The 23775-nt window shown below is 35.4% G+C and overlaps 1 protein-coding gene across 2 annotated transcripts; it reads right to left on the bottom strand.

Moving 5' to 3' along the window:
• Nucleotides 1-250: 250 nt before the first annotated feature.
• Nucleotides 251-23093, bottom strand: LOC117119233 (protocadherin-23-like). Of its 2 annotated transcripts, none has more exons than XM_033264041.1 (18): nucleotides 22742-23093; nucleotides 21793-21936; nucleotides 21007-21246; nucleotides 17668-18672; nucleotides 16984-17268; nucleotides 13447-14430; nucleotides 12944-13183; nucleotides 12051-12185; nucleotides 11210-11419; nucleotides 10697-11069; nucleotides 9982-10230; nucleotides 9450-9595; nucleotides 8651-8863; nucleotides 7588-7814; nucleotides 6597-6879; nucleotides 5923-6206; nucleotides 5058-5199; nucleotides 251-3905 (listed from the first exon to the last, which is right to left on the bottom strand). In XM_033264041.1, exons 1-18 carry the CDS (start codon nucleotides 23076-23078, stop codon nucleotides 1210-1212), a joined length of 8193 nt encoding a protein of 2730 aa, XP_033119932.1. In that variant the 5' UTR covers nucleotides 23079-23093; the 3' UTR covers nucleotides 251-1209. The 2 variants fall into 2 exon arrangements, with proteins under 2 accessions (XP_033119932.1, XP_033119933.1); XM_033264042.1 differs by having other exon boundaries at nucleotides 16990-17268.
• Nucleotides 23094-23775: the final 682 nt, after the last annotated feature.

Here is a 23775-nt window from a genome sequence, read left to right as displayed (position 1 = left end):
TGTGGAACCTATGGTCGGAGAGGAGGGGTTTGTGGTGTTCCCTTACAGCAGAACTCCAGAGGGCTTCATTCCCCTTGGAAGGATTAGACATTTTAATCACTTATCTAAAAAAATTTCCCACTTGGGTAGTGGTTTTTTGGCTGCTGCTGGCAAAGAGCGCCCTGGATCCACCAATGTGTAAAATTTGTGATTTTTTTTGGAGGCTTTAACTCCAATATTTTGCATCTAGAAATAGGAAAGACTGTATCTCATATATAAACACTGTATTTTTCATTTTATTAACAAAAAAAAATGATTTCTATAAGAGGATGTTTGAAGAAATGTCCAGAGCACAATATATAAATCTTTGTTGTACAAATTAAATATTCAAAATTTAAGTTTATTGAAGACGTCACAGTGGAAAATTTATTTGGAAACATTTGGTATAAAATTAAGTACTTCTTAATGTCAAGCAAAGCTAGCCCACAACACATTAAAACAATGGTCTCTGAGGAGAAAATTAAGTCCCAGAAATATTGTAATTAAAACAATTATCATAAAGACAACATCTAGGATGTAGTTTTCCTTTAAAAATGAAAATTAATTTTACATACAGAAAATAATTATATGAAATTATGTTAAGTTCATATAATTGGTTTCATATTATGCTCATAAAGTATTAAGTTAATGAGCTTTTTGATGTTTTACAGCAAAATCTTTGCAATAAAAAAATTACGAACAATATACATTATCTATCTAATATGTACAATATCATATTTAGAGAAAACATTATACAGTTTATAAAAGTATAAAGACATATAATTTAATCACATCATTTGCTTCCCATAATGCTCAAGGGAGGAAGCATTATTGTAAGAAAACTTGGCTTGAGTGATCCATGCAGCGATTTACACACTTCACACTAACATCAGGCAATGTTGATAAACATTACCTAATGCTGTATCATAACCTAAAATACTACCTACACCTAAATTAATAATAATTAGTAAACAGACTTCATTAATTAAGGTAATCAAGTGAGACTAATTAATACACATACTGTATAGACTAAATAACAATATTACCAATAAAAATACTATATGTTTTTATATAATTTTATCTCACTAGGCTTGAATATGGTTTAACAGGCAGGAATACAATTCAAAAACGTTTTCAATAAATAAGCATAAATTCATAATACAGTATATGCATAAATATACAAGGCAATGTTCAAATCTGGAATTCTTCTTGATTACCACTACCCAGAGGGGGTAATTTGACGGAATAATGTCCACGATTATTCATCCTTTGAGGTGTCACTTGCCCCGAGTTTGTTTGCAATGAACTCAACCCAGTTGATGTCACAAGAGGGGAGATGGATGGTGATCCAGGAGCCAGAGGTGACAGTGACGGTGAAAGGTCTGGGGAAACAGCCAATGACTGAAATATATTTTCGTGTGATATTGGAGAGCGTGGTGAGGAGTCTCTTGTACGAGATGAACTACTAGGCACAACTGGTTTAAATGGTCCTTGCGCAATTGATGTGATTAATGGAGGAGGATGTGTTTTGAGTTTAGGTTGAAATGCTGATTTCTGTTGAGGTGGACGTTGCTCTATCTGTCTCCTTGCAACACTATCATCTTTGAGTTTGGCTATTTCTGCAAAGACATGTGCTAATGGTTGGAATTGTGGCCCCCAATCGAGTAAGTAATCCCAATTGTAGCTGCCAGAGAACTCTTCATCGCTGTTGACAATTGAGCTCAACGAGCCTGCCATGGAGGGCTGGCCGTGATCATCAAACCCAAATGATCTTGTGCCATCCATGACAGCATCGTCCTCTTCCGCACCCACCTCATCAAGCTTAGCATAAATAATATTTCCGATATCAACTCCGCCTCCTGCTTCTCCTCCACCTTCCTCTCCAAATACATGCATACTCTCAACACTTTTACTGCTAAGGAAACCATTTATGACTTTACCATTTTGTAAAATATCATTATCGTCCAAGACAGATCCATTGTCTTCGTGATCGTGTTGAATTCCAGAGTCTATTACTTTATCACGCTGATTTGACGAGTGGTCAGACTTTCTAGAGCCCTCGTTAATCTTGCGGATCTCCTCGTCTTCCACAGTGGTAGAGCCCCGTCCACTAGAGGCGGAGTTCGACTGATCTGAAATATCAGTACGCGTTAAGTGGCCTACTTCCATGGAGCTGTTTGCACCGCGCATTGCGTACAGATTTCCAATACGATGCATGTCTGCTGGGCTGATTGGTATTGCACCATTAGCCATAATACCGTGCGACATATCAACTCTGTCAAAGGTACTTGAGTCGTAAGTCGGTGGGGAGTATCTACCTTGTGCGTAGGTATTGTTTGGTTTCTGTTGCCCATTTCGACGCTTCAACAGTAGATACAGAAGAATAACTAGGATTATCAGAACAATGACAATTAAAGGTAGAGTGATGGCCAGGATGAGATTGAGATTACTACCTGTGCCAATATGCGTAGCAGGTTCTACAACCACTGTTACTGTTGCTCTTGCTTCTAATGAGTCCGGTCGCCCGGTGCTTGCTCTCACAAGAATTGCCTCTTGTACTGGAGCTTCGCGAATTTTTCTTTTCTTTGCGTTTGCAGAGCGCTTTTTACGAGCCTCACTCATATTCTTACTAACAGATATCACACCAGTTGTTTCATTAATGACAAAGTATTCTTCAAAGTTTTCAAAAGAGTAACGAACCACGCCATCTTCACCTTTGTCTTGGTCAGTGGCATGTACAGTACCAACAGAGGTTCCCTTTGCGGCATCACTTGGCACATCAAACTGATACTCCAACACTGAGAATACTGGTTGAAATTCATCAACGCTCTTTATGTCTACCTGAGCTTGAACAGCTTTCTTCTCCCCACCATAGTCTGTTGCAAGGATATGGATTCGATAAACATCAGTGTCTTCATAATCAAACTCAACCAGTGTTGTGACCTCACCTGTGTTCGGATCAATACTGAAGAAATCTTGGCCATCACCACCCTGTATTGAATACGTTAAACTTCCATAAATCCCAGTATCCTTATCCTCAGCCTGAGCTGTGAAGACAGATGTGCCAACTGGCTGGTTCTCCTTCACACTTTCGATATACATAAGAGATGGAAAATATGGTTTGTTATCATTCTCGTCCAAGATTTCAATAATTACGTTAACCTCACTTAATTGCAGGTCATCAGAAGCCTGTACTGATAAAACAACTTGCGGATTTTGAACGTCATGGTCTAGTATACTCTTAACAGATATCACACCACTTCTTATATCAATTTTAAACAAGTCTTTATCGTTACCAGATATGATTTCATAACGTATCTTTGCATCTTCATCTGCATCGGTGGCACGCACTTCAAGAACAGACGTGCCAATATCTGCCGCTTCGCTAACATTACCGCGGTATACGGCAGATTCAAACACTGGACTGTGATCATTAACATCAGTAATCGTAATAACTACTTCGGCAGTTGAATTTCGCTGTGGACTACCGCGATCTGTGGCAAGTACAACCAGGGTATAAACGCTCTTTTGCTCACGATCAAGTAAGCCCAACACAGTTATATCACCACTGTTACCATCGACACGAAACGCATTTTCTTCATTTCCCGAAATAATGCTGTAGAATATGTTGTTGTTGTCGTAGGATGGATCACTGTCTTCGGCATGTACAGCTAGGACGTCTGAACCAATTGGAGCATTTTCCATCACAGATCCCTCGTACAAATTTTGCTCAAAATTTGGCGAATTATTATTAACATCTGTAACCTGTATCCTGACTGCAACGACAGCCGAAAGAGGAGGGTTTCCATGATCAGTTGCTGTTATAACCAGTTGAATAACTGGTTGAGAAGGGTTGTAATCAATTGTTTGGTTGGTATATATGGTTCCTATAAAAGATATAAAACAATGTTCAGTCTCGTACACAATGTTTTGTGCTTTTCAAACTTGCCGATGATCTAAACAAACCTCAAGATTATTTTCCACTACCCAACTCCCTGGTACTTAAAAAAAAAAAGGATACTCAAAATGGGTCATTAATTGGTAAAAAAGACTTAAGCACAATTTTGTTAATGATGGCGCTCTCTTTACTACAAATTTTAGCAGGACATAAATCCCATTTTTCAAAAGTACTAAAGATTCTCACAACCCGTTAATTTGGGTTGCGACCTTTAGTTTGAGAATGACTTACATTATTTACAATGACATCAAAGAATTGCACATGTAATTTTATTATGCACCCTATATACATTTATTAATTGCTTTATTAAGATAATAAAAGTATTAACATTTTGTATGTTTAATTAAGTTAATTAAACTTCAAAATGATTCCTCAGTATGGATTTATTATCAATAATATTATTTTTGGTAAACTTTCATGTCTTAATCTTTATATCCCCTTATAGTCTATATTCAGGTTAATAATAATAATAATAACAATAATAATAATAATAATAATAACAATAATAATAATAATTATAATAATAATAATAATTAATAAAAATAATAATAATAATAATAATAATAATAATAATAATAATAATAATAATAATAATAATAATGTTATATTTATATAGCGCACATTGCCCCTTACACAGAAATAATATAGGCCAACCGAGAAAATACAAATAATAATAACAATAATAATAATAAGAAAAAGAGTGTAAGTTACCTTTCAGAGTTGTAGTTTAGTTTTTGTTTTTATTTTTTCTTATTATCATGACAGAGTTAGAGAATAACTTCCATGCGATTAATAATAATAATTATAACAATAATAATAATCATAATAATAATAATTCCTGTTGCCATAGCTCATGTAGTCAAGCTTTAGCTCTCTTGTCTTTAATTACATTGCTGCTCTCCTTGCATTTGACTAGAAAGGAGAAGTGTGCTGCAATGCAAGTTACAATGCACAATCTCAGTGTCTAGTAAGTACACCAATCGAAAAGAAGAGTAGGGGACTGGCTTCCAGTATATAGCCCTTACAACTACAGCACATAATACACATTTTGGTGGCCTGTCGTCTATAAAGTATGACTTACCTGTTATTGGGTCGACATAGAAGCCTAGAATGGGTGCTACTCCCATGCTGTATACAATTTGAGAATTCGTACCCTCATCCATATCTGTGGCATTTACTGTCTCGATTGCATAACCTGGCGGGGTCAACTCAGGTATGGTAACCTTGAATAAATTATTTTAAAAAAATATCTTAATATTTTGTTTAGTACATCAAATACAGCGTTTCGGAATAAGCAATCATTGTATTATAACAGCAGGGTATTTCATGATATTGTGTTTGGAAACTATTAAAAACTGAGGTAGAGCAATAATATTACTACATAACAAGGTACCTTTCCAATAGATCCTCAGTAATCAAACTTATTGGCAGATGAATAAGCGTAGACAGAAGCGGCAAGTGGGAGAGGGGCAGAAAAGAAGTAAATTATTTCCATTAAGTGGGTTAAAATACTACAAAACCATTAAGTTTTCATTGCAATAGGGATTTGATTCCGCATTCTGGGATTTAGTTCCACATTCTTATTTTTTGCACCTCCTACCCCGAGGCCGAAACCAGCCTACACCCCTGCAGATAACCCAAATACATGTCCATGCAATTTACTGTAACCCACTTCGCAAGATTTTACAAAACAGATACTCAAAATAGGTTATTCTGTCCAAATTATCAAATATTCTTTGACAAAAAACCGTTGAATGCCCATATATAGTCATGATGTGCCTTTGTGAGGTCATGTGATGTCATCATGACCATATTTAGGCATGTCACATGTTTTTGTCAAATAAAATTTGATAGTCTGCCTAGGGCTTTAGTTTCATCACCCAAATTTAGGTCGCGACCCATATTTGAGAGCCACTGCAATAGACCAAAGCGCCAATAGAACTTACCTCATACGATTGCTCACTAAAAACAGGTGCATTGTCATTCTCGTCCAACACGTTTACGACCATATCTCTCTCAGCCGTCTCAACTCCGTCAAACACACTTATCTTAAGTCGGTATTGTTCTCGTTCTTCACGATTTAACGGAGCATTCAACGTGACTGTACCACTAAAACGATCGATTTGAAATTCAGAGTTGATGTTCCCATCTACAATGTCATAGGTCAGAGTTGGATCCTTGTCTGCATCATTAGCTTGGACGTGGTAGACAACTGTACCAACTTTTGCACCTGTACCGGAGAAAAAAGTGTTTGACCATATTATATACCACTGATATTATCATTGTCAATCCATTACATTATTACTATTAAAGATGTACTATCACCAGTCAAAAATATAGAAAAATTTAGAGACAATAACGATATCGTACAGTAGATACAACTTCAAAAAAACATTATTAATTGTTGATAATTACTTAATAACACTAAATATTTAGGCAACAATGTATTATATTAAACTAGATACATTGGAAGTTTTTATTTAATTATTGTTCTGGTATTTGAATCATATTACTGTAAATCTTAAGACGAATTTGGTATCGGGAAGACACTATCATAAAACTTCTCATAATTAAATCAACAAAACAAATATTATGATATATATAAACTATATATCAGTACCTTCATTGATTGACACTGGTTGGATGATAGGCAGGTAAGGGGCATTGTCATTCTTATCATTGATGCTAATCTTGATTGTGGCACTTCCGGTATTTGGTGGAGTGCCTCCATCGACTGCCTCCAATGTAAGCTTGTACTGTTCTTCAACCTCGCGATCTAATTGAACATTTGTTGTAATAATGCCGGTCAGGGGGTCGATTCGAAAGTGGTCGCTTTGTCCTGTGTTGGCGAACCGGTAAGTAATCTGAGCGTTACTTCCAGTATCATCGTCAGTTGCCGATACCTAAGGTCAAAAGTCAAGACAAATTTATATATGTATAAGTCTAGTTTTCTTGCTTAAATTTTGTATTTTATTTATTTATTTAAATCCAGGATACATTTTCAGGCTGATGTTAAAACTTTTTTTTTCAAATGGCCCTGCACAATAAAATACCATTAAACAATGCTACTCTCACATTCAGTATAATTAAATTTATACAGAAAATATTAGACTTTTAAGTAACAAATAAGTCACATACTTAATAATATACATTATTTTACAATAAAAATGTATAACAATCAACATTTAATTTTAATTTAAACAACAATGTTACATTACAGTAAAATAGTTAAATGATTTTAAAAATCAAATTTAAAAATATATATATTATTGAGTTTGGTCTTAAAACTGTTTATATTTGTAGATTCTTGATTATGAAGTATTTGGTTCAAAACTCTTGCCTCAGCAAATCATAAGGAATGCTCCATGGCACTACAATTAGGGATTGGTGCAACAATATTCAAAGTGTTTGAGTATTGAGTAGAATATCCACATCAATTGAAAATCCTTTCTATGTCACTATATATATATATAGAGGGGGCCATTTTAATCACATTTCCCTGTAAACTTACCTTTATGTAAAGACAAGAGCATACTGAAGATAACTAGATTGGAAATAAAATTTATAATAATATAATAACACTTCCAATGTCCACATCATTCAACACTTACCTTCACCACATAATAGTTTTCATTACTGCCTTCGAAAACCGTTGTAGCGTATCGCTCCTGTCCAAACTTTGGACTGTTGTCGTTTGAGTCTTGTAGGTGAATATTAACTTTGGCATAACCTTGCGCTGGTACTGTTCCCCCGGACTCTGACTTAGCTTGCACAAGCAGTTGGACATTAGCTGTTGTCTCATAGTCCAAGACATTTTCTTGTGCAACAGTTATGGCACCTGTAGGCAAAATATATCAAGACATTTTTTTAAGTGACAATTCCACACAGATATGTAGTAAAGTAGGATGGGTTAAACATAAATGTACCACCTTATGAAATTGTTTTGAGATGAACGGTTTGGTGGTTCTGCAAAAAATGGAGTGATCCCATTATTAACTTCTTAGACTTCGAAGACAGTAAAGACAAGCATGGCCACAAGTGATATAGTTCTATTTTTTCAAATACTTTCTAAACACTGATCAGTTATATGAAGTTGGTATACACTCCAGAAATTGTCATTCTTGGATTGGACATTATTGGTGTGACACACATCAAGGACAACCCACAAAATTTCGAAGACTTATTTCCAGTGGGGTCCTTCTGGTAGTGAATTTGGCAGTACAATGGGAGATAATCCCCAATGCTTTTCCAAAGATTATATACCTGCATTCTTTAAAATGCACATGAGCATTTTGTACACAGGACCAATGGCTTAATTGTCTCATCCGAAAAATGACGGCACGGTTTTAAAACTTAAATTTCAGCCCATCAGCCAAAACACAAGGAAAGCAGACATGGGAAATGAACTGAGGACCAAGAGATTTCTACAACACAGTGGCTACCAACAGTTAGCTGAGCATTCAACATTATTACACACAGTATTATGTAATATATAGCTATATTAAAAAAGAAACCAAAATAAAAATAACTGTATAATAAAAGGGTATCCTCACCCCACCCTCACCCCCTCCCCCTTCCGCTATGCTAACCTCATACGCAAGCCTTTAAATTTGATCTTGCTCAAAAAATAAAGGTGAAATTTTTATGGATGACAACACCATGGAAACTGCTTACCTGAATTCTCATTAATGAAAAAGGCACCATCGTCATTGCCTCGTATGATGGAGTACATGATCGGTGAGTTGTTGTTTTTGTCCGAATGCTCGGCACGAACTGTTTGCACTGGCGTGTTGTACCGTGCATCCTCTGGAATACTTGCTTCATATTCAAGAGCATCAAAGTTCAAAGACGAGATGGCTGCATTTCCAACCCTCACCTCCACAACCACTGTACAGGTTAAAAACATAATCATATTAAACATATCCAGCAAAACTAATCATATGTTATCATCAATGCTCTGCAACAATCTTAATGAGAATTTGGGAATTGAGATCATCTGTTATGTTAATGGTCTAAAGGCCGAGATGGTAAATCCAAGATGATCGCTGGGAAACAGTTACTAATTTCTCACTTTTACCAAGTAAGACACATTGAAAGCAAATAAAAGAAGCACTAGACATGATTCATACCATATGTATCCCCAAACACTAACAACAGAGAGAGGAATTTTACTGATGTGAGATTTTCGTACATTTCGTAAAATAAAGGAAATTAAAAACAAAAAAACAAATTGGTAAGCAGAGAAAATGGATGCACAAGGAGACGGCAAACTGTAATTTTTTTATTTGGCCTATTAAACAGATACGGTACACTTCAGGGGAGTGGCAAGCTGGGATCATTTGTAACTATCATATCTCACTAACCAAGTATTTTATAAAAAATATTTGACACTTGGTATGTTATCAATTACATTGGTGCAATGAAGACCATGTTATATAAAGTTCATTTATTTTCTTGTGTTTGTACTACTTACCACTGTTTGTGAGGGGAGGTGTTCCCTGATCAGTAGCAATTACTTCAAAGCGATAAAGAGGAATGGATGGTGACAGTTGGCTGTTAACCGTGATCACCCCTGAGTCTTCATCAATTGTAAAATACTGAATATTATCCTCATCAATGCTGTTGTGGAAAGAAGAAAGAAAAATCCTTATCATGCATTTTAATGCAATATTTTTATCAAAATATTATAAATCACGTGATGATTGTGAGCATACAGTTACAGTAAAGATTGTGATGATAAAAACAAAACTGATAATGATTACATATTTGGTGACAATGTTAATAATTTGTCCCTTTATAACCTGGTAGAGCAACCAAATGGTAATTGATTGATAGGTCTTACTTTTTAATTCCGATTTTTCTCGAAACCACCACTTAACGATGTTAACATTGAACATTATAAAGTTAAGGAGACAATGATCAAGAGGTTTGGCAATGGACAATGATAACAATTTTATGAATTAATTTAAGATTAATGATGAAGAAAAAACATGCCTAATTCTTACCTAAATTTTATTCTACTATTATCATTAGAATCTTTATCCTCAGCCTTCACCGTGGTAACATAAGTATTCTGCATGGCATCCTGGGTAATATTAGCTAGGATTGGTTCAGTCTCAAATATTGGTGCATTGTCATTGACGTCTGTGATGTCGACCGTCACCTGAACTTTTTCAGTTCTTGGTCCATACGGACCACCATCTGTGGCTTTAACCTCAAATATGAAACTATGACGAACCTCAAAATCAAATGTTCTATGAAAACAAGAAATAAACATCATTTATAAAAAAGAAATCATTTATGAAATAAAATCTAACAATTCTTATCCCGTTTACAATGGATATGAATACTATATATTTTTGATATTCTTCAAGCTACAACAACCAATTTAAATCTGCTACACTTCATTTTATTTGCGTATGTTTTTCTAATAAAAAAATAAAGGAAACATTTTCTTTCTCTGCAGTTAGGTTAGATGCTAACTATTGAAAAAATTTGGGTAAATAGTATTTTCCAAATTGAAAATTATAATATGATACCAAGTTTCAAACTATAAAATTGTTTCCAAATAATTCAGCAATGGTTATAGTATCAAAATACTAGAAGCACATTTGATATTTATTTTGGCCAGATTCAGATATACTAGTCTGCATTTCTATATGATAATCTACCATCTTGTATTATCTTGTGTAATATTTTACTTCACGCATTTTAACTTACCCGGATGTGCGAATAATCCCAGTATCTGGGTCAATAGTGAACAGACCCTGTGTACTGTTATCCAACGAATACTGAATGGCGGCATTAACCCCCAAATCCTCATCCACAGCATGTACCGTAAGAACAGTTGTGTTCTGAGGCGTGTTCTCAGGAAGAGAAGCCGAATATGACTGGGATGTAAACACTGGATCATTGTCATTCTGATCTCCAACATCTACAGAGATTACCATCGTGGCGGTCATCGAAGGATCAGCGCCATCACTGGCTTGTATGACGAGGGAGAAATGCTCAGTGGTTTCACGGTCCAACGCACCAGTAGTGGCAAGTTGCCCAGTAACCGGATCTATGCTGAAACTGTTATCAACATTCCCTCCTAAATGAATAAAAAAGAATAGTGATTAACTTGAACTATGACCCCACTTTATTTTCATGAAACTTTATAAAATTTGAATAAAAGAAAATCATGAAAGAATGGATCTGAAATTTTAATTAATTCAATTTAATTCCACTCACCAATGATAGAATACTCAAGAGCACCATTCACGCCAAAGTCGTTATCAGTTGCGGCAACAGTATGTACCACGGTACCTGGCTGATTCTCAGGAATATCGAGCTGGTATGTGTCAACACCAAACATCGGTGGATGATCATTTTCATCCACAACGTTGACAAGCACAGACGCCAGGTCATACCGCGCTGGAAAAGCATTGTCTCGAACGTACACTATAACAAATAATGAAAATGTTATATAATCCATGGACGACACTTCAAACCTACAAAGCAGTTAGTGATTGTGGCACTACACTGGGTAGGGAGACAATCTACTCTTTCATAAGAGGGTACTGCATATGAGTCTGAAAGACGATGTGCTTTTTCACACTTACATGTCAGCCCAGTAGGAGAGCAGCTGATAGAATTGAACTGGGTACCTGAAGAATTTCCATGCCTTAGCGCACACAAAGTGGCTACCATCAGTTTAGCCCACTGAACTAATGCTTTCTAAAACAGAGCACTCATTGTGTTGTACGACGATCATACATCCATCGAATCCAACTCCACTTCCTGTGAGTGCTAGACGATGCTGGGAGTCTGAACGCATCGTCATTAAAAACGATACACTGTGTACGTTGTGGCACTGTATCCTCCATAGAATCGCATCAACAAATGACCATCAGGCACTATCAATGCCCAGCTCAAATTTATTATATCTCCCACAGCCAATTATAGTAATGGGAAGTCTAGGATGTTTCAACAGGTAGGACTTTAGCAGGTGTGTTAAAATTAATTAATAATAAAGTCACCATCGCAAACTGCTACTTAAATTTACATAAGCAATGTCTTTGTTTTTACTTACCAGTAACAATATAAGTTTCCTTTGTCTCTCTGTCTAATTGAGAAGTGGTCTTTAATTCTCCTGTGTCTGCAACTACCGTAAACATGTCATCAGCAATTCCACTTGGGATGTTGTAGGTCAATCTTCCATTTTCACCTGTCACAAAAAAAAAAATTGAGATGGAAATCTTGGGCCTTATGTTCCATGAGGCACAAAGAGGATAGGAAAGGCAAGGACTTTATGAACTAACAACGAAAAATGAATTTCAGTATTGGAAGCAAGCACAGGTGGTGAATCCAGGTGGTGGCAAAAGGGTGGTTCCCCTTTCCCATCTGCAACCAAAAATCGCTAACAAAGTGTGAAATTAATTAAAGAGATTAAAATGGCTAAAACTTCCAAAGGGTATTTCTGCAATATGCAAAAGGTGTTAAGGGAGCAATTCAGGACCGTCATACATCACTGATCTACCACTATGTGAATGTGTAAGATCATGAAATGGATAATTGTAGTTAAGCACTAAGTGTAGGTAATGGTAGACATATATTTGTGGTACAGTAATACAACTTTGAGCCTTCAATTGAAAGGTTGTGTGTAAAAAACTGATGCTGGACAAACAGCCTAGCTTCCTTAGGGAAGACACTTTGTACACTCACTCATCACCCAGAAATACAAATGGTTAGCAGGCAGAAGGTAAATGATTTGTAATAAACTTAGTTAGTGCTGAATTACATGCCTGAATTGGAAAGATCTCCAAGGAGGGGTAGGGTGGATTCTGTATCCAAAGACCAAGGAAAAAGTGCTTTTGTGACCAAAGTAAAAAGCTGTTATATGAATTACAATACAATAGACAGGCTTTCAAACAAGCAGTGGGTCAATACTGATGATGATAATGAATTGTTATTTAAAAATTTTACCTGTGTCACCATCTGTAGCATACACCTGACCAATCACGGTGCCTGGTAGCATGTTCTCCGACACATTCATGATGTAGGAGGTCGGTTCAAAATGCGGGGGCATGTCATTCACATCTTCCACAAACACGGTCAGGTTTTGCGTGCTGCTAAGTTGGGGTAATCCATTGTCTGTAGCAGTGATGTTCAAACTATAGGCATGCCTGTGCTCACGATCAAGGGATTCAGCCACTGATAAAACACCTGCAATATGTAAATAATTTGTTTATATCGACTTTATGCAAATATTTATTTATTTTTTATTTATTTTGGTATAAAAAAAATATTAAGTGGCACCAAAGGCTGAAATTTAAACATAATTTTTGGTTAAGATTACTTTTTCTACTCAAATAAAAGGTTAAAAAAAAGTTTAAAGGCAGATAAGACTTCAGAGAACAAACCAAACATACAAGATACAACATAGAATAGTGAGCATGATAACCATGTAATTATGTAACACCACGCACCTGTGATAGCATCCAGTAGAAACTTGCCATCTTCATTGCCGGAGGTAATCTGGTAAACTACGCGTGCATTCTCACCAAGATCGTTATCAATGGCCACCACATGAATCACAGGATACCCTATAGGTTCATCTTCCATTGCAAAAGTTTGTGGTCTAGACGTGAACACAGGTCGGTTGTCATTCTTATCTTCTATGACAATCTGAACAGTCACCGAGGTCATCAAACGATCTGCAGGATCCACAGCTTGATCCTCTGCGACAACGACCAGAGTAATCCGGGATTGTAGGTAGGACTCTCGATCAATGGTAGAAATTGTTATCAGCTCTCCAGATTCAGCACCAATTCTAAATTGACTCTGTGTTGTTGCAATTCTATAGCGTATCACTCCATTTTCAGCGGAATCCGCATCGGTGGCTGAAAATGTCCAAACTGTCCGGTCAGCAGGGATGTTCTCTTCCACCCCAAAACCAATTGGATTTGAAGCAAAAACAGGAGCATTGTCGTTTTCATCTACGACGTTGATATTTGCATAAGCTGTTGTGCTTTGTGGCTGGATTTGATTATCATGGACCTCGATTGTAAGATGATGATGCGCCTTGAACTCAAAATCCAACTCTTTCACATTAAAGATACTGCCGCTGGTGCGATTGATTGAAAAAATGCCGAAATCGTTTCCCGCAACAATGTAGTAAGTAACTTTGCTAGTCCCTCCCTCATCGACATCAGTGGCCTTAATCCGCCCAAGCTCGGTACCTGGTCGTACATTCTCCATCACAGTCAATGTGATCGTCTCATTTTCAACAAGGGGTGGATTATCATTGACATCCTTAACTTGTACCTGCACCATAATGGTAGATTCCATTGGAGGTGTACCACCATCTTGAGCTAGTATTGATATCATGTATTGGGAGACTTCTTCCCTGTCAAGAACTTGGGTTGTAGTAACCTCACCAGTCGTAGGGTTGATGTGGAACATTCTGCTTCCTGAGAACAAAATGGAACAATTATGTATGAGAAATACTATTACTTGAACATTTTTTCCTTGAAATCAGCCATCACAGCTGCATAAAAAATAAAAATTTGAACAAAGAGTGGGTAAGCTTCTGGATTCATAGACCAAACCTGCTTAGTTTATGTAGCAAGATTAGTTTTTAAGGGCTAAGTTATTACTGTTACACTATTTTAATATTGTTATTATTAAAACATTTTTCATTATATTGTTATCGCTAATATTATCATGTGAAAAAAACCGAAAGGTCCACTGATAAATCGCAGATAAGATAGTATAATACATACTCCAAGTATCGAAATGATACTAGTATGATGATGACATAATTAATGTCGAAATATTGAATCCTGACACAATGGCGTGCATTTCGATACTTGGAGTATGTATTATACTATCTTATTATCATGCGAGTTTGTAAGCTTCTTGCTAATTAAAAACTAGGAAACAATTTTGTTTGTTAACTTTAAAATAACTATAATTTCTTTAAATTGTTGGCACCAATCTTTGTCAACAGAATAAGATATTTGAACATTCCAAGGCTCAACGGCACACATTTTTCCCTTAGACTAATCTTAATCTTTGCACTGGCGTATTCTGTCAGACAATTATAATACATTTTCTATGATTGAAAACTGTGCATCGCCCCTCTAGGCTTTAAGTGCAAACACAATTCACCAATTGCCAAGTACAATTCCTTTAATTATTTCATAATATATGGTTGAATTCGACATGCTTTACATAATTGTTCTCGCTAACAAATGCATTCTTTTAACAATTAAAATTCAAATTAACTTCAATTATATAAAGATTACAGCCATGTCTGTCTCGTCTTAATTATCAGACATTGTAAACCATTTTACCAGTAATGATTTTTTTAAGATGATTAAGTCCATTTTCTAATACATCTTTTCTTTTTGTTTTCAAAAACTATTAAATGAATCAGTTCTTAATTCACAACTAAGGCAATCATTAATTCAGTCCCATCCTTGAATTAAAACCTTTTAAGTTAATACTCTAAACAATCATTACTAATGGCTTAAAATTCTTCATTTTCTTTATAATAATCATCATCTACCGGTCCTATTAATAATACAAGCCTTACAAGGTTTTTATATGGGCTGCTAGCCTGGGGGTTGGTCTTGAGTTGACCATGGAAAATAGATGAGCAGTCACTTGATCATGACAGCTTTGATGACCCATCAAAAGAAAGAAGACAATCAGCGACCTTCCATAAGTATTAATGCTAGGTGACTATAATAGGTAATTTGTAGCACCAAAACAAGTGAGTAACAATAACACTAAACATTTTTAAAAAGCTATAATGGTTGACGAATCACCCACAGCCTTGGTCAATCCAATTGGGTATTCATACACAAAACTGGGGGAATGCAATTTGCGTGGAAATGTCCCTTGATGGATATTAAGCTAAATAAATTCTGGCACTGGTATGTTTTCAAGTTTAATAGTTTTAAGCACTTTGCATATTTAAGGGTTAACTTCTTTTGTCTTTTAAAAGGAAACAGAAAGAAGTAGCAAAAAAGTTATTCTGAACTTTTAAAGCTCTGTAATTATGTTGTCAAGGTCTAACCATAATTTACAACCTCGTTAAAATGTGAATTCCTAAATTTGCAAGAACTTTTCACATGAATGTACTAAATGATTGACTGTAACTCTCCAAAGACATTGTCTGATTATCATAAATTTTAGAGGACTAGATCTTTCCCATATACAGGTCTCCCTCCAATTAAAGGTCATTTTTGGTACAGGGGTGGGGGGGGGGGGGGGGGGGGTTTTCAAGGGGTTTATGAGCTTTCAAGGCGTTTATGAGCTTTGGTCTTCAATTACAATAATTGATTTCTTCTTTTTTTTTTGTTATAAAATAAGATAGATATTCATGAATGTCTGTGCTTAGAGTAGCTGAAACACCCCTTTTATGTGAGAGTAGTATCTATAACTTCTTAATTTATCATTATTATTATCATTATTATTATTATTATTATTATTATTATTATTAGTTCACCAGCACCGTTATTTTTTCTTGTATCTATTTGTATGACTAAAAATAGATGCCATACATGTATATTATGATTTCATATAATCACAGTAATGTAATTACTCACTAGGTCAATTGTTTAATATATGATTTTCAAAAAAAAGATCTAGAATTTTAAAAAGAAAATACACAATTTACTATTTACATTAACAATATAATTATTATAAATGGTTGCATACTTTTTCTTTAGTACAATAGCAACCTTTGTGAATCTAGATATGAACTCTATCAAAATTATTTAAAAAAGGGACAAAAACATAAGAATCTGTAAACATGTTTCACTTTTTAAGTAAGTGAACTGTTAATTACAGGTAATGAGATAATTAACAACCATAGTCAACAGAAAATTCCCCAAAGTAATTGAAAATCTGAATTTAGGAAGAGAAAATAATGTCATTGAAATGACACACTTCACACTGCGGAACATTGAAGGTGGCAAAGTAAGGGAATGAAATGCAGCAAACGTGATACTAACCCGTACCCGAGATCAGACTGTACCTCACGCTACCATTCGTACCCTTATCTGGATCGGAGGCTACGACACGCAAGACGGGGGTTCCCACAGGCTGTTCTTCTAATACTTCAGCCGTGTACGCCATTGAATTCAAAAATGTTGGTGGGTTGTCGTTTAAGTCGTTGACCACTACATGCACGACAGCTTGTGAGGAGAGAGGAGGCTGACCTCTGTCTGCGACGACAACTATAAAATCGTAAGCTGAAAGTACTTCACGATCAAGTGATTTGGTTGTGGTGATTTCTCCTGTAAGAAAGACAAAACAAACAACATTTTCAATTAAACACTCTCTGTGGAATAGGTGTTTGCAGATTTTTATTGGAAGAACAAAGATTTAATATCAAATAGACATTATGCCATTCAGCAGTCATGGCAAAGGCCCAAGTAAACACTATCTTAACACATTAATAATACAGCCTGTAGCTCATTTACACACAACCCCCATTAAGCCGTGTTACAAGTTTCTGAACATATGAGGTGTTACACCAGACTTAAAATCTATTAAAACCATGGTAGAGATGAAGTAAATGTGGACACGAAGTGCCCTTTTCTGAAAAATTAAAACCCTCTCCCACCCCCACACCACTCCCTCTTAAAAAATTCTGTCTACAAGCTTCATTATTGTAGAAAAAAAGAGTTATTTACCAGTATTTGCATTAATCTGGAACTTTGATGTTTCCCGTAAGCTGAAAATCAAGTGCGAGTTATCGTCTGTATCACGATCTTCTGCACCAATCGTACCAATCACTGTATCCATGGCCATGTTTTCTGTGACATAAAAGTAGAAGCTTTCGCTTTCAATCAGAGGTGCGTTATCGTTAATGTCTGTGATATGGACGTATACAGTTGCAGTTGCATTCTGGGGCAAAACCCCATTGTCGGAGGCAATGACCTGAAGAACATATTCAGCTTTGAGCTCTCGATCTAGAGGGCTCTTGGTGTACAAGAACCCTGTATCAGGAAAAATGCTAAAGTATGCAGCGTCATCGCTCGCACGGATGGAGTATGTGATCCTGGCATTGCTACCGCGGTCATTATCGGTGGCAGAGACTTGTAAGAAGCGCTGGCTTACTGCTAGATCTTCTGGGATGTCAACGTTGTATGGAGAAATTTCAAACCGAGGTCCATTATCATTCATGTCTAGTATGCGGATTTCGAGGGTCAACACTGAGCTAAGGGATGGCGTGCCCAAGTCATATGCCTCTATCTTACACACATACAAATCACGCACATTATAGTCCAAAGCTTTGGCTAGCTTAACTTCACCCGTTGCCTGGACTATATAAAAAGTTTCTTCAGGATTTTCATTGAAGCGATAACGCACTTCACCGTTTAAACCTTTCTCGATATCACTAGCGGAGGCATAGAAGACAAAGGAATCAACAGGGGTGGATTCCGACAGGGGAATTTGCACTTCATTGCTTGTGAATCTTGGTGTGTAGTCGTTAACATCTAGCACTGTAATGAGAACAAAGCTGTCATCATAAGAGGGCGGGCTTCCACTTGAAGCCTTAACTTGAAGCGTGACTTGCTCATCACTCTCAAAATCCAATAATGTGTTCACAGTAATTTCCCCCGTCGTTGGATTCATACTGAAGTACGAGTTTGGATCACCGGATGAGATGGAGTATGTAATCACATCTTGATTAGCTGTGAAGATAACCACAAAGAATAATTTAAGTATCAGAATACATCCCGTATGGTTTTTAGTTTTTCAGACGCCAGTTTTAGGTGATAAAGAGGCATTAGTCGTCACTTTAATTGGAAACATTATATGGTATTGATTTCATACTTAATAAGCAATGCTAATTAAGATTGGATAACACCTAATCAGAATTGAAACCAACAGCAACTATTAAGAAGCCCTAGTTTTGGAATTAAAACTTTTAAGATTAATTTTCTTAAAATATATAACTATAATGTTCTATACATTTAAAACTTTTCATGCTATTTACCTAATTAATTTATGCTTCAATTTTTAGTAACCATAGTGATATATAAATGCACCAAATTCAACAATTAATGATGGTTTCAAATCAAGGTATTTTAAAATAGATTTCAACAATATACAATACAATTATTTTTCAAAGCAATAATTGAAGTGATATATTAAATTATACCAAATTCTGGTAAAAAATGTTTCTATGGTATTGAAGTAGCATGTCTTATACTTGGAAATCAATGATTTTTCTTTAAAAGCTAAAAAATAAAAAATGCACTACCATAGCAACTATGCTTATGGCAATAACCTTTAACCTAGCAGCTGTTTTTCAGGACACTTGGCATAATAATTCAACTACAGTAGACTTTGGTTCAGCAATCACTTTCTAATCAAAACCAAACAGGTCAAAATTAGGTTGGAATTGAGATGCAATAAAAAAAAAACAACCCCAACCATTGTTCCTATACATTGCAATTATATATTTAACATATAAAATAAAATAATTAAAATCTAAAAATAAAATATTTATAAAGGAAAATGCCCTATAAACTACAAAACATAACAGTTTATAGGATACTTCATATAATATTAATATTTATATTTAAAAAAAGCTCAAATGTTATTTTGTAGAATAAGGCACAAAAAAAATATACTTATGTAGCATCACATCCTCAGAAAATTTCAGAGGTGGCAGAACAGTTTTTTTTTTTTTTTGCCAGCCTAGGCTATAGCTAGGGGCCTACTGTAGGCTTAGGCCTATAGATTTCAAAAACTGCATTGGTGACAAGTCAAATCTTTGACAGAAAAAGGCCATTAACAGAAACTAAATTTTACGTACGTTGTCAAGCCAAGGAAATTGGTCGTTCGTCAAACAGATTTGTTTGTACGATATTTATTTTAATATATTAATTTTTTTTTCTGCAGGTAGGTTTATCGTATTGCAAGGTCTTAGCCAATCACTATGTAACCTACATGCAAAAAAAAAAAGACACGCTTGTGATGTTGGTGGCGCACTTAACAGCTTGTTTCCGGTGCTCAAGATGAAGAAAAACGATCGTTTTTTGTCGATAATCAGCATTTTTCAGTCGATTTTCATAACTTTTTTTCAAAAAAAAAAAAGGGAGAGACGCTTGAAAATCATTGTCGGGCAGTGACGCTAAACAAGCTTTTTTTTTTTTTAACTCAATTTTTGTTAATTCATGATCTACGTTTACAATATCAGGTTAATGCATGTATGTGGGTCCTTTGAGGATTGAGGTTGCTAACCTGCAGTGAATTATAGAACATTTAAACAGCAATTCCCCATAAACCTATTTTCATTTCATAACTTGACAAATAAAATATCTAACTATTATGAAAGAACGTTGATGTGATTTGGAAAATCTTATATAGTGCACTAAAGCTATTATCACGGTTCAATTATTCTAGGTTAGACTGGTTCCTGACAGACTCAGTTGATACAGTATATAATGATTCAAGAATACCATACTTAATTTATATGGCAGTAAAAAAAAAGGTACTCTTCCATTGTTTCCAACCTGGTCATCCTTTTGTTAAAACTGACAAATATTTTTAGTATGAATCTATCAAGTTTGCACGGGTACTTTAAACTTTAAAGTAATTTAAATTCCGTATTAAAGTCTAAAATGTTCCAATTGGCCACCGAGCTATCTGCTCATATTATATGCATTAGATTTTTAATGTAAGAAGTTAACGTTAGCAATTATGAGCTACATCAAAAGTATCTACTTAAGTACATTCATGAACCTTTTTGAGAAAATTTCCAAACTCACTGACAGTTTGGCAACCTTATTAACAACTACTATCAAGATCCAATCACAAATGTAATAAGACGCAATAAGTCCTGTCCAAGCTAATTTCATTTGACAAAAACATCTGTCATGCCAAAATATGATCATGATGACATCACACCATGACCATTTATAGGCACACCATGACTATATATGGCCATACAGTATTCATTTTTTCAAATTTGATAGTCTAAAAAAGGGCTCATCTTAAATGAGCACAGGCCTACATACCTGGGTCTTGATTCGTAGCATGTACTGTCCCAACGACGTCATATCTATCTGCCGATTCCAAGATGCTAAATTCGTAGTGTGCCATATCAAAGACGGGAATAGAATCGTCTGCCCCTAACACACTTACACTGATTTCGGCATTTTTTAGCGATGTTAAGCCGCCACTATCTGTGGCTTGCACTTGAAGACGGTGAAGAGGTCTCTGTTGACGATTGAGGCTTCCATTCAACCTCAAAATCCCTGAGGAAATAACCATTTGATGTTAAAATTAAATATTTAAATAATTACATTATATGGCTATCATCCAATATATTTTTATTGGCTTTTCTTACGTTTGCAAAAAAAAGCCATAGTATTTGATTTTTTCTTTTTCTATCCCGTTTTCTTATGTTTTTGCCCAGGCTTTTTTTGTCCGGCACTTTGGTCAATTTCCATGTTCAGATCTTCTTCAAACTTTGTCCAATCAAAAATATGAATCTAAAAATGCACTGACCTCCTCAGGGTTAGGTTCTTTAGCATAATGGTAAGAACCATCAAAATTACCTTTGCTATTACCACTGCAGCCAAAGTTTAAGTCTCATTGGTGTGAAGTTGGTTTTCATGTTCACTTTTTAGTACTTCATAATTTTTTTTAGTATCGTATTTATTATTTTTATCTTATCGTTGACTCCTTCCTTACATGACCCAGTAAGCTTCAGAATTCATTTTAAACTATATTTTTTTAATTTTTACTAAATAAAACTTTAACAAAAAGGTGTAAATCTATTTCATTTTATTAATTTTTACCTGTGTTCTGATCAATAGCAAACAATTTCAAGTCATTTCCAGCAACTATTGCGTACGTTACTTTGCCAAAATCTCCAGAGTCTGCATCCTGGGCAAAGACTGTCACCAAGTTGGTGTTGACGGCTGTGCTTTCGCTCTTGTTCTCTGCAATAAAAGCAATAAAATTACCACCAAAATAAATTCAAATATTTTACATAGAAATAACAGTTACACAACTAATCTATGCCGTTGTGATTCTTGCCTTGTATTTATTAATCAGAGGACAAAATGATTTTTAGCACTGTCATTAGATGGGTTTTCAGTTTCAGCAACTTGCAAAAAGTACTATGGACCGATATAATATCTAAAACTGGGCACCCATCCAACTCAATTCTATGTGAGCTGTAGACGACGCAAAGCCGTCTACTGATTATTGGTGGCCGTCTGAATAGGTCAACATTAAAAATGATGAGTTGTGCAAGTATCGTGGCATTGCGTTCTCCATAGAATCACTTTGACCAAAGACGGCAGTGAGTTTCATTAGACTAATGTTTCATAATGTCTTTTATCAATTGTAGTTGACTGACATTACAGTGTATAACCAACAAGATGTATAAGCCTACCGTAAATATGTTTATGTTTAATTGTAATTAAATAAATGAATATTGGCAACCCATTCAACAGGGATCTTGAGCCTCTTTTTTTCGCAAGCTTGTCTCATTCCTTTTACTTGTATATTTTATGATTTTTGACAATGAGACATATAAATGAAATTTAATTATAATGATGAAATTCGAATAAAATTCATAGGAAGTACAATGTGTCAGTTGTTGTAGTTGTCTCATACAAATGATGGGATTAATCCTTCTATCCATATTAAAAATGTAATAATCCTGCTCTGTCCATTTTGTGATTAACTATGCAAATGTGAGATGGCCATTTCTTAATACAATTTTTTAGCATTTCTTACCACTATAAAATTCTGGGTAGAAAACAGGTCTGTTATCGTTGACATCTATCAATGATATCTGCACCCTGGCAACGGAGCTCAGACCGCCGTCATCAGAAGCTTGCACAAGGAACTCATAAGCTCTTGGTAACACGTCATAGTCCAGAGTCATGGTGGTACAGATCTGGCCTGTGTCTGATTTAATGAAGAATTCTGGCGGTGGTGGAGCACCATAGTTGAGAGGGAGTGAATACTGAATGCGACCAAATCCATCAGCATCTGGATCTATTGCAACAACCTGTAAAAATAATTGCAAGAAAATCAACTTAATGAATCTGTCTTCATTTCCAAACATCATTATTCCACTTAATAAGTTTTCTTCTTTATTTTTTTTCTTTTTTGTAAGACTTAAGGGAATTGATTTTAGTCATGAGAAGGAAGTCATGGTGCCTAATTAAGAGAGGGCTGCTTTTCAACACATCACAACTGCTTGAAAGCACAAAATATTGCATACAACTAAGAGTGAACTACCTTGGCAATCAGAAACCTAAAAGGCCAAGTATTTGGACAAAAGTGATTTTCTAAACCAATGCAGGTGGAAGGAAAAAAATGATTTCAACAAAATACAACGCAGGTAGGATGATACTTAAAATAAAACATTACATTTATGAGGCCAAACTTCTGATATTTTAGATTCAGCTACTATTTAACGTAAAGTTTAGATAGCGTGAGAGCCAACAGTATACAGATATGGTGAAAAAGAATCTCTCATCTAATAAATATTACTTGCTAGGTACAAGAGGCTATAATAGACAGTGCCTATTAAGTAAAAAAACAAATACATAGGCACAGTAAGCCTTATTATACACATACACAACAAAACAATGCAGAGCTCAACTGTAGTGGGAATAACTCCCTCAATAGCAGATTTAAATTAGGCTTTTTATAAACTGTTGTTGGCACAACAGACGGATGTTAAGTAACTTTAATTCGATTTGAAAGGCTGAATAACATAAAGGCTGGCTAGTCCATGGAGATTATTATACCTCCATGGT

The sequence above is a fragment of the Anneissia japonica genome, unplaced genomic scaffold (assembly GCF_011630105.1).
Source record: "Anneissia japonica isolate Jap-2015-1 unplaced genomic scaffold, ASM1163010v1 scaffold2692_len624387_cov171, whole genome shotgun sequence".
Lineage (NCBI taxonomy): Eukaryota > Metazoa > Echinodermata > Crinoidea > Comatulida > Comatulidae > Anneissia > Anneissia japonica.
The sequence above is the reverse complement of the archived record's forward strand: the minus strand, read 5'-3'. Positions and strand labels throughout refer to the sequence as shown.